At 35.7% G+C, this 12645-nt stretch overlaps 1 protein-coding gene across 1 annotated transcript in view; it reads left to right on the forward strand.

Moving 5' to 3' along the window:
* The first annotated feature begins 1239 nt into the window (after positions 1-1239).
* The window catches only part of NLN (neurolysin (metallopeptidase M3 family)), a 25694-nt gene continuing 14288 nt past the window's right edge, over positions 1240-12645 (forward strand). Inside the window, exons 1-6 of the mRNA XM_010285555.1 lie at positions 1240-1268; positions 1667-1926; positions 4388-4536; positions 9802-9909; positions 11395-11497; positions 12227-12387. Of these exons, the coding sequence (XP_010283857.1) occupies positions 1698-1926; positions 4388-4536; positions 9802-9909; positions 11395-11497; positions 12227-12387 (750 nt within the window). The 5' untranslated portion in view covers positions 1240-1268; positions 1667-1697. The remainder of the gene's footprint in view (positions 1269-1666; positions 1927-4387; positions 4537-9801; positions 9910-11394; positions 11498-12226; positions 12388-12645) is intronic.

Genomic DNA, 12645 nt, shown 5'->3' on the forward strand with positions numbered 1-12645 from the left:
CAGTAGAAGGGAAAAGTAAACATCTTGTCTACACTGGTATGGGAAGATTTGAAGAAACTGTGAAACAGTGGAAAAAAATTCTCAGCATAAAGTATATAGAAATGTTAACTTTAATTTTTGTCTTACATAAAAATAATTTTGGCTAGTCTATTTCCTGAGAATTCCTCGTATAGACGAGTGAGGCTTTTAATAAATAGTCTTATATTCAAATATAAGCCGTGTGTGCAGTTCCTTTCAGATTGTTGGCATTTCACTCTTCTGTTTTGTTTTACCTTCAGGCTAAAATTGCCGGTCCTTGCATTGCCTATACAGTGCTCCTGCATTGTATGCCAAAACCTATCTGAGCACTTATGCACATACCAGACTGGTTTTGCAATAAAGTTAATACAGGTACAGTGGCTAGCATTAAGATAAAACGGTATTTAATATAAAACAGTGTTAAGTAAACATCCCTTTTAGTAGCAAGCTTTCTGTGTGTGTTCTTATATTTCTTTAATTATGATTGAAAATTTTAAGTTGTCATTATTACCATAACAATGTATGATTTTATTTTTTTAAATTATGCAACTGAAATAGGAAGGCAGATAGTGTCTGCCAGTCAGAGATCCTCCTTTGATGGTCCTATGATCCTCACTGAATACTGCAGCAAGTTTTAATTCTTGAATGCAAGCTTTGTTTTAATTACTATCAAATTATTATCTCCATCAGCAACTAATTCATACCTAGCTGAGCTATTTATGTAATCGCCAGGTGGACGTCTTGTTGACTGTGGGGGTTTCTGTTAGCCCCACTTCAGTCAGTTGCCTGAGTCTGTCCTTCTCCTTTATACAACCAAGTTGAGTGGTGGTTTGTTGGACTGAGAGGGTAGAAGCCTCTATTTATGAAGCCAGTATCTTATTAACTTATATTTGGATTTGTTGCTCCAAGTCACCTTTTTTAATATTGTCAAAAAGATGGTGAAAAGGCAGCCATTGGTTGCACAGCACACTAAAATCACTTATGTATGTAAACTTTTCTGCTAGTTAAAGCTGAAATATAGTTGATTTACATAATCAGGATTAATAATACCTATGTACCTCTTCTGACAATGGAATGAAACTGTATATTTAAAAATCCACAACAATTAAAGGAATAACTTTTCAGGTGAGTAACAGCTAGAAGTTTTTTTTCCCATGATAGACGTCCTGTATAAATATAAAATGAACATGACCAGATTACTACTATTTTGTGTGTCTTGTCTTGTGCATTGTTGCAGTTCTTGGTCTTCATTATCAACAAATCACTATGTAGTTTTATTCCTTATTTCAAAAATGCAGATACTGTCTGTTTCTATAGAGTTTCAGTAACTGTAATTCTTCTTTCTGAAGATTGAATGGTAACATAATCTGTCTGTTTTTGTCAATACCAAAGTTTTTATCCCTGTCTGCACTTAGTCATCCTCTGGATGGAAAAGATAGAAGACAGACCTGTTATTTATTTAAAATTAGGCTTAACTGATAAGGGTAGCTGCATATGGTAGCTGGACAAGATATGGCTCTAAAAAGGACTTTGTTCTTGCTTCTAAAAATATTCTGTAATTATTAAAGGTCTGTTGCCTTTTTTAATGTTTACTACAAATTACCTCTTGAACTAGAACCTTGCTATGCAGAGATCATTTTTGTACTTTCAGGTCCGTTGGGCCACGGCTTGTGTTGAGAATGACGTTAGGAGCAGAAATTACTAGCCAGCTCAAGGCTTCTTCATACATAGCATCAGACCAAAACCTTTTGAGATGGGACCTGTCACCAGAGCAAATTAGAACAAGAACAGAAGAACTAATCAGGAAGACAAAGCATGTATATGACAGTGTCGGGATGCTTGATATTGGAGAAGTAACGCATGAAAATACTGTACAGGCCTTGGCAGATATAGAAGTGGAATACGCAGGTTAGTGTACGTTTTCTGTGATTCTTTCCTTAGGACATTCCATCTGCACATAAAGAAACATTGAGAAAGATAGATGTTGCTTACAATTCTGATCCATGCTGTTCTTGTACAGAATGTGTAGAGGTCTCTCAAGGGTCCCCTGGTCATAATAAGCTTTCAGGACCTCTCAGCAATATGGAACATGATCAGCTACAAAGTTCTGCTTCTCTATTCTAGAGACAAAAATAATGATTAGGAAAAGTGTGCTGTTGATCTCTGACACATCCAGACAACTGCATGGGTCAGCTGTTTTCTTTTTGCATGTGAAGCTCCACACAGTTACATTGTCCTTTCCAACCGTGTACAACTGCTAGGGGCCAATGTGCAACAGCGTTAATACAGCCTCTGTGGTAGGCATAGTACATTCAAACCTGATAACCAGTGCTTTTTTCAGACACTGCAGAATTTGAGACAAGCAAGTCAAATGGAACAGTGGAAAGGTTGATAAGCTCCTAGTGGAGAAAATGTGATGGTTGAGAATGGGGGAATTTTTTAATGCTTTTTTGAAAGAAGACAGCTTTACTTGCTCACTTGTATGTTATGGCCTGCGAGGCCTTGAAGAATCCAGGGAGAGGTGTTGGTCATGAAGTCACATCTAGATTGTTCTGAATTAATTATTGAGACGTGCCAATACATGCATGGAGCTTAATGGTTGAACACAGATCATTCAGTTAATTTGTTAATAATTGTCAGTCAGAGGAGATGGGAAAAATAAAAATGTGTCTGGGGTGGCTTTGTTTTGAAAAATCCATCACATGGTGACTGCACAACTCTGAAAATGTAACCAGTGTAATAAAATGTCAAGTTCTCTTAAATCCTCTAAAAATCTGCAGTAGCAACAGAAATGCTGAAAACAGCCACCTTGGCTTGAAGCAAAATCTTTGCCTTGCAAAAAAGAGCAGCCTGCAGCTCAAATGATTGCACTGTAATATTCATGTAGCTTTCACATTACTTAGAAGTACAGTTTAGGTACATCCAATGAATTGATTGGAATTGATGCTGGCATAAAGACTGAGTAATCTTCATCCAAACAGCTTTCTGTCAGATTCAGTTTTAATCGTACCAATGTATTTGGTGTAATTATTGTAAGCCTTTTCACCGAGGTATAAAACTCTCTGCTTTAAATTAAATAGAAGGAAAATCTATGTTTGATTCGGAAATAGTCACCATAGCATAGCCACCAAGACTTACATCTTCCAAGATATACTTTTTTCTCCATCTGCTATTGCAGTAATGGGTCATATTTAAGCTTTTAATGCTCATCTTCAAAGCTGTATGTGAAATTAGCATAACTTATCTGTGAAACAGCCCATGGCTGGGATAACGTTATATTACCACAGCAAGACTTCCATTAGGACTTTGGATTTTTAAGTCCTGTGTGTGCCTTTTACATGTACATGAAAGACCTACCCCAGTAACTGGAACTTATTATCTGAAAAGACACAGATGACAACAGGTCTTACATTTCACTTGGAAGCTGCCGAAACTCTCTTCATCATTTTGAAACATCTTGGCATGGGGGCCGGGGGCGGGGAGTTTTCTGGGGACTTCAAGAAGAAACATATGCCCGTGTATGCATTCCAAAGTTTCTGAAGGTCTGAGAATATCTCAGGGTTTGATAAAACAACTTCAGATAACATAAAATTACAAAGCTTTAAAATCATCCTGAAATGTTGTTACTCTAAAATGTGCTTTTGGGGAGGTGGAGAAGAGTGACATTAGTTTTGAATTAAGTTAATTCAGTGGGTCATAACAATTCATTTCTATTTTAGCACTTGTATTCAATGTCAATATAAGATGCAATATTCCTTTAATGAGCAAGGATTTACTTAATCTCAAAAGTGTATTCTAAAAAACTAGTATTACTCAGCTTCTGATCTCTAGAAGTTCAGAATACATAGACAGCATCTTCTGTGTTTGCCTTAGTGTTTCTTCTTAAACACAGGAGATAAGATGGGGATTTGACACTGTTCTCATAACAATGTAATAATAACTTCAGGACAGATAGGCCTGCTTCAAAGATTCAGAACTTTTCACTTTAAATGTAAGCATCTGCACCAGCTATGAAACAGTGTCAGTCTTCACTTACAAATGGTTCATCTTTTGAAAAATCATGTGTCATATTTATACACTTTTCAGTTGACTTTGTAGCAGTAAGAAGGTGAGGTAATTAGGCCTGGGTAATAGATAGTTTCTGTAAAATGTTTATTTGTTATAATGGTGTGCAGTTTTGTCCTTTCACCCATTCATTTTTACATTATCTGTAATCACTTTATTTGCTTCAAACCTGATCCGAATTGTCAGGTTGCTTTTGGGTACTTGTTTCTTATGTCTTCTATAAATATCAGAAGGGGGGAAGTTCCTTATACTTAAAGCATTTCTAGCCTCCTGTGTAAGTGTTCATTGCCTTTTATTTAAACAGTGGAAAGAAGCATGTTGGATTTTCCCCAGCATGTCTCACCTGACAAAGAGGTACGCTTAGCAAGTACAGAAGCTGACAAAAAACTTTCTAATTTTGATGTGGAGATGAGCATGAGAGAAGATGTGTTTCAGAAGATTGTTTATTTGCAGGTAAATCACAATGATATCTGCATAACTTGTGGAAGTGTAAATACAATTCCAGCAGAGAAAAACTTTTCTCTAAAGAAGTCGGTATTTGCAGCACTTTTCAAGATCCCCATCACTGTGTGTGTTTCCCCTGTGTCCGTATCAGTCAAATCTTTCCAGTAGGACACAGCAATACCAAAAGACTGTGGTTCCACAAAAACTTACGCCAGTGTAACTTGGTGCTCCCATTCTTTTCCTCTCATACCTAGGTGGCTATGCTTCTCTCTCCATTGCAATAACTTTGACTTTTGTCTAATCTTCCAATGAGTTGATACAAGGAAGCTAAACTAGCAGAAAGAAACTCATCAGGAAAAATAAAACTTTATGTTTTCTGCTGGTGGAGCTCCCTGAACTGGTTTTCCCAGAGCATCACCAAGGAGGGGAGGAAGAAGAGAGGCAATATAGCAATGTATTTAGGTTGGCTGATACTGCTTTTCAGTTTGTGTCCGAAATTGTGCTTTATTGAAGTTGTTGAGAATTTTAAATTTTAAAGTTGAGTTTTAAGTTATGAAAGTTAATGAGACTGTGTTGTATGTTTCTGTTTAGCTTTCTTTGTAATTGAGCGTCTACAGGTATCTTGTATTCTTCATTTGTGCCACTTATTTTGTAACTCAAACAGGAAGAACATTTGGTTTTGTTCAAATGCATCTAGTGACATTTAGTAATAATTTTCAAAAAGTGTAATTTAAAGATAACACAAGAAAGCTATCTGATGTGAAAACTAATATATATTCATTTGTCCATGCTTCAGATGTGAGTCTCCTCTTTCACCCCACTGCTTTTTAACCTTCTTGTGATGCTGATAATATATTGGAGCCCTGTTTCTTGGAGTCATTGTTTGTGCTTTTTGCAGAGTTGACTGGGAACCAGAATAACTTTTGCAGTGCCTTATTAAAGTGGCTTCCAATACCATTGTCTTCTATTGCTGTGTATTCTAGGCACATTTTCAAGTGTTATCCTTTAGCTGAGTATTGCTGTGTATGTTTGTGGAGGTGTTTAATAGCCCCATTTTGAGGAACCTTCTGTTGTGTGTTGGCATAGTGCCTTATGTTGATCCCCCCCCCCGCCCTGCTCTGTTGCTATTAATTAAATTGTTTGGTATGTATTTATTATTTGCTGTGATTTTCCCCACCCTCCAGTATAGCATACACAGATATGTTTAGAGCTAATCTGCCATATCTGTGTATCTATCTATTTTTTCATTTACAGGAATTTCTCATAGTGGATAATGAAAACTGATTGCTGTTATTCACTAGTATTACTTTCTTACAGTCTTTTTTTTTTTTTTTAATCTTTTTCATTTGGTGCTTTCCTACTTAATTTTCCTTTGCAGCAATACTTAGCTTTTGTAACAGTTAGAACTGTTGCTTAAATCTCCATTTAATTTTTTAGAGATTTTTCTTGACTTAACTGCAGCATGCAAGCATGTTTTACTATTAGTTTTCCAAACCTGCAACCTCTGAGCATAATAACAACTATGAAAGTAGTAGCAGCTTTTGCTGTAGAACAGATGTGAAATTGCCAATAGTACCAGACTGATCAAGTCTTCCTACTTCCAAATCGCAACATTCTTGTTATTTTTTGCTAAATTTCTAATGCCTTCTCCTGTTAGAAACTCTTAGTTGAAAAGTCAGGTTCCAGGTGCACATAAGAAAAAGGACTTCCACAAACTAAAATGTTTTCCTGAAGTCACTGTATCAGTGTAAATGAGGCAGTAAAACATTTTGATTAAATCAGGTTTTTCATGGCCTCACTGAGGATTTAATAGTTCAGGTATATGAATTCAGTTTCACTATCGTGCACAAAGGACGGATTAAAATGAGGTGAGGAGAGTGAGGGCCCTGACACTCCCATGTTATTTATAATACAGTCAGTCCAATAAAATGTGAGTAAATCTGCTTGATCTGTGACATCTTGAATGTTTTGGTTCCCCTTAATGAGGACTAAACTTTCCTAGTTTAAAACTTGTTCTTCTTAAATTCAGCTTTCTTTAAGAATTTAATTTTAAAAAAAATCAACCCACAATTGAAAAGAATCTAGTCTCTTTCTTTTCCCAGCACATTAGAGGAAAAAATTTCTGCATAAATTTCTGTTGTTGAATACGCTCCAGATCCCATTCTTTAGAAAACTTATAGGGTCTGAAACTTGGAATAAAGGTGAATTTGTCAGTGAAACTATCATTTTATCTTTTATTACTCTTAACATCTGCACATGTTGGCTAGCAGAGACATGCTTAAGAATGTTGCCCATCTTCTCCACCCACATGCCTTCAGGAAACTCAGCCTGATGTAAACAGCTGCTGCAGTTTTTGTTCATGATATTCTGAGTAGCTTTTGTTTCTTATTCTGCTTGAAGATTTCTTCATGACATCAAGTAGCATGGTTGTCCAAAACAAGTATGAAATGGTGTATAAAACCATCAATGATGAACATTCTAAAACTTCTGGAAAGTTCCAAAATTTCATATGTGTACTATATTCAAAAGTAGAATAATGTTGTGGAACTTGTTCATCAAAACAAAAAAAGGATGACATAGACCATCCTGATCAGACTGAAGTTCTGAGATGACCACAGAGCACCCTTGGCTTCTGTTCCTCTGAGGGTTTATAGGGTTTCTTATCCTTAGAGACCTGAGGGTCTTTCTGAATGTGTATCATCCCTATCTTAAGCATGTCTGTGATACAGATAAACTTCATAAAGGCTAATATTAAGACTGGAAGGTATTTAACATTGATTTCTTTCAAGTGTATGGAGAGATGTATAGTCATCAAGAGAAGGATGAACAACACTAACTTATTTTTCTCCCTTTTACCAGCAGAATCTTTCTTTTTCTTAGCTGTAGAAGAAGCCAATATTCACTGTCTTTAAGGACTTAAAATTAGTGTTTGTGAATACCATTCTTCTGCCTAAAATCTTTGCTGGTGTTGGGCCCAGGAGATTTTCAGGAGCATGACAGTTCCATATGCCCAGTGGAGAGGCTGGGAGATCCCTCAATGCCTAAATAACTCAGTGAGACTTGTCACAGTCCTCTGTTCTTAATTGTTATTGTAATAAAAGCAGTGACTTTTTATAGAGATTTGAGTACTCCATTTTTTTTTCTCAGCCTTTCTATTTTTGAGCCTTGCACCACAGTTAGCACAACATAAATGTTAATGTAGTGACACTGTCTGCATTTTTTACCTCTATCATTTTGAAGTCATGCTTTTTCTATCATACTAGTCTAAAGAAGGTGGAATTGTGGGTTGTCCAATGGAAAAACAATATGTGAAAATTCTGATTGTTACAAATTTTTTGTACTCAATATCACAGCATTGATACTGAGTACATGTCCTAGATGTAGTGCTTGGTAGCATAAAGATATTCATGAAGCTGCAGAATTTCGGGGAGTATTCTTTGCCAGAAGCAGGGCAGGAAGCCCGAATATCACAGGGAGTAAGTTAACAGCATTCTTTTTATCTTTGTGTTGGGAAATATTCTGTGTGGCTTGCCTTATGGATTTGTCACATGTGAGGATGGAGAAGTGAGGTTTGACTTGGAGAGGGCAGAGAGCATGATTTTCTTCACTTATTTTCCTCCCAAAAGGAGATGTCCAACATATACATCTTTTTATTTAAAAACAAACAAAAAAGAGCAATGGCCAAGTCCTGCAAAAAAATCATAGCCATGGTGAAGTGTACACCATACAATCACATGGCTCAATCATCATTGACTTTAGCTGTGTGGTGAACTATAGTAGTTAGATCATCCTTTCATGAGTCTGTGGGTTCTTTACAGGTAATTTTTAAAACAGATTATATTAAAAATAAAAAATATTCATCATTCATCATATGACAGTATTGGTAAACTAAGTTTAATTAAGCCTATTGCTTAGAAAAGTTAGTTTATCACATAGTAAAATGATTGTTGCCATTTTTTTCACTGGTCTTAGAAATTCTTGCATATAGACTATTGATATACACATTAGAGTTCTAGGCACAATTGTACTAATGCTTCGCAGTCCTGCAGTAGCGTAATGCTACTGGGACTTGTGACTATTTGCAGAGTGAAAACAAAGCTAAACCGTTCTAAGCTCTTTCATGGTTCTAAAAACCAATCTCCACTAATTTTTTAATCCTATTACGTAGGGGACGGGTGGGAGTAGACATTGTGTTGTTGTGTGGATTGTTTTTAAATGACAGTTGGGAAAATAACTGTTGCAGAATTTTTATTCTTAATTATTTTCTCTTGGAATGCAACTAGGTTCCTGTCTCTTATTTTTCTGTTTAAGGAAGAGAGGTAATTTGCACTGGCAGGTCATTAGTTGACAGCTGTATACAGTTGTGTAACTCTTTCATAAAATTTGCATGTTTCAACGTCTTTACTTTTCAGAGGTGTTAGTCAAGAATTACTTGTATGTAGGGAAGCTGATGAGAGGGTTGTTAAGACAAGTCAGAGCTAATTCCAACATCTTGATATTTAAAGATGAATTTAAATAGAGTATGTCCTTTTTAACAAGGACTATACGTTAACAGCTTTTTTAAAATGTTCACATTTAGATGATGGAAGATAAAATTAGAATGTGTACAGCATTATTTTCAATTTAGGACAAAATGGCAAGTTTCTGAATTAGAGTCATGTGTAGTCAGTTTGAAGAAGATCCTCACAGGGCTGATTCATGTTCTGTTACAACCAGTATCTTGTCTGTTAATGTTGGTTGCTTTAGGAAATGACCATTCAAGAATCTTTGTAATGGCATAACCAGACATAGAAATACTGTTTTATTTGTTGTCAATGCTTGATTTCTTCTGAAAGAGAAGCTGTATATGCTGAAATTTTATGCCATGCAATAACCTTCAGTTACACACCTAATCTTTTGCGGGGTTTTTAATCCCTTTAAGGTACAATGTTACCTTTATACCACTGATTTTCATCAAATATGTATAAGAAAGCTATCTCTACAGAAAAAGCTTAAGTGCACTGTTCTAGAAATTAAAACGGCTTGCCATTATGACAGCATGTAAATGTGCTGAAATACTTGGTAAAAAAAAATATTTTAAAACTTTGCTATATCAATATAAGAATACTATTGTATAAGGTAACTGTTTTGGGAAAGTCCCTCAAACTAAAATCCAGGATGTTCCTTTTTTACTATGGTGCTGTTGTAAAGAACAATGCTGTTCAGACTCTTCTAATACTTGGTATGTTTCTTACACCATGTTGTAAATTCAATTATTCTGTACTGTCATTTCAGCAAACCTGTGATCTTGAAAATGTAAAGCCTGAAACAAAGCGGTATCTAGAGAAATCAGTTCAAGTGGGAAAAAGAAATGGACTCCATCTTCCTAAAGAAGTGCAGAATGTAAATATGGACTATTAGTTTATAAGGCAAAGGTGACAAACTGTTGAAGGGATAAAATTATGGTTGTATAGCTGTACTAAGCATGTGTTTGAACTTTATGGGGTTTTTGTGCTTAATTACTGCTCTAATCTTAACTGTTCTTAGTTCCAGATCCATCCTTTAAACTTCAATCACCTTAAGGTTTTTAAATTAATGTGTTAGACACCCACAGTATTCATTGGATAGAGGTGATATGCACCACCTCTCTTAGCCTTCCAGAGTAAAAGAAGCCTATCTGGAAGTTTTGTTATATATTCTGATTACAGAGAATGCCTAAATTGTATAGATTCCTAGCCAAGAGGCTTCTCAAAAATGTTATTTGTGAGTCCAAGCTTCAGAAGTATGTATAATGGTTACAAAGACATAGCTATTTTAATTTCAGTTATTAACCAGTGTTGTAAAATGTGTCCAAGATTTTAGCATTTTGACTAAAAAAATCTTGAAGTAGCTTAAAAGAGCACAAACTGCGTTGAGAATTTTGGCTCCATTAAGGGGGGATTTACTGAAGCATATAAAAGCACTTCTCACTTCTGAAAATCATGAAGTAAAATTGTCAGCATCTGAGATGCTGACATAATTCTCTGTAAATTCTGAGTGATGCTGTGTAACAACCTTGTTTTATGACTCTTGAATAGACTTCACCTTATGTAGAAAATAATCATTCTTCATTCGTTTCCTTCAGTTAGTGGGAACAGTTTCACGTATATTTGCATTGCTTAAGGGCAGCTGATGCCCCTAAAGGAATTTTGAAATACTTTGTAAGGAAACAGTAGTTGAAACTTGACTAATGATAGTCACTTCAAAGTTCTGTTTTTGGTGTGTATTCTTCTATGGATAACTACTGCGTTTATGTGAACTTGACAGTGAGGGGTAGAGACCTGCTATAAGATAGACCAGAAAGTATTTCAGGTGAGTGAGTATCAGGATTTTTGAAAAGGTTTTGGAATGGTCTTATCTTGACCGGGTATTCTTTTCTTTTTGTCATACCTGTACAATTCCAAAGAAGTGTTTTTTCAATAGGTCACATACATTTTTACTCCTTTGATTCTCACTGATTTTAGTGGATATTTTTACACTTAAAATTGTAATTTTGGCTTTTCAAATAAAAGAAAGTAATCGAATGTTAGCACATAATGCTGTTCAGAGAATGTGTTTATGTGTTTGGTCCCCTCTGTGTTGAGAACACATTTGAAATGCCAGCGTGATAGCCCTGACCCAAGGTTCATTGGCAACAATATTACTCAGGACCAAAAGAAAGAGAAAAGGGAGGCTGAGGGATGGTGAAGTATGATGCTACCTGTAGAGTGTTCCTTGCTCTATGCTGGTATTCACTGTCATGTAGTAGAGAGCCTAGCTGAAAAAAGTGAAGTACTATTCATGTGGAGGATAGTAATTGCCACGTTTGATTTTTGTTTTTCTACTAAGTTTGGTTTATACCTAATACAGGAAATAAAGACGATGAAGAAAAAATTGAGTGAGCTGTGTATAGACTTTAACAAAAACCTGAATGAGGAAAACACATTTCTTATATTTTCTGAGGAAGAACTTGGTGAGTAGTATGCTTGCTCCTTCCGTTTCTTCAACCTTCCCTTTTTACTGGAGTAATCTTGTTTGGCCCAGTGAATGATGATTAGATCAAGTGAAATTCTGACTGTTTTCCAGTCTTCTCTGTTTCCTTTTTAATCCTCCTGCAAAGTCAGTTTAGAATTGCCCTTTGCAGGTGTTTGATTTCTTCATAGATTTGTGCTTCCTGAAGTGTTTGTTTTGCATCAAGTTAGCATATCTGTCCTACTGTGGGTTTTTTTCATAACTTTACTCTTTGCGTCTTTTCTCAGTTCTCTACCATCACACAATCCCCTGTGTATTATATTCATTGCAATTATTGGAAAAACATTTCTGTCCTGCAAGATATTTTAGCTACTTCAATCATTTAAAGTGATCGAGCGATTTCAAGTGACGGAAATTTTGGGGGATTGATTATCTGAAGGACATGGAATAAAATGTGCTTTAATAACACCAAAGGTTTTTTTATGTCATATTCCAGTTTTGTCTGGTACCCTTACATATATTTCTTCTGCTCACAAGTGTTTTCAATTTTAATTTTGCTTGGTTGTGATTTGAAAAAGTTTTGGCAAATAGTTATGAAAAGACGGGTTATATTTCCATGCAGATTTCTGATGGCAAATTAGATTGCAGCAAAACAAATGCAACAATATCACAAAAAGAGAGGGGAGTAGGTAATTCTGGTAAACATTGTTTATTAAATTCTGTTCTATAGAAGGACTTCCTGATGACTTTATTGAGAGTTTAGAGAAGACTGAGGGAGACAAATATAAAATTACTTTAAAGTATCCCCACTATTTTCCTGTCATGAAGAAGTGCTGCATTTCAGAAACCAGGAGAAAAATGGAATATGCCTTTAACTCGAGATGCAAAGAGGTATGTCGTATATCTACAGGGTAATGACAGAGTTGAAAAAATGGAGCTAGACACTCAAATGTTAGATTTGAGTTCTATGTATTGTCTAGTGCTATGAAATCAAGTTATCAGTGTAATCTTTAGCAGTTCCTTGCTCCAGTTTATTCTGGTGTCTAAAGACCTTAGAAGTTGATGATCCACCTGTGTGTGTGTATGTATCTTAAAGTTTCAGTGGTTCTGTTAACAGAGGTAGGATTTTGATCTTTTGCCAAATTTCCC

Source organism: Phaethon lepturus, unplaced genomic scaffold, assembly GCF_000687285.1.
Source record: "Phaethon lepturus isolate BGI_N335 unplaced genomic scaffold, ASM68728v1 scaffold44450, whole genome shotgun sequence".
Lineage (NCBI taxonomy): Eukaryota > Metazoa > Chordata > Aves > Phaethontiformes > Phaethontidae > Phaethon > Phaethon lepturus.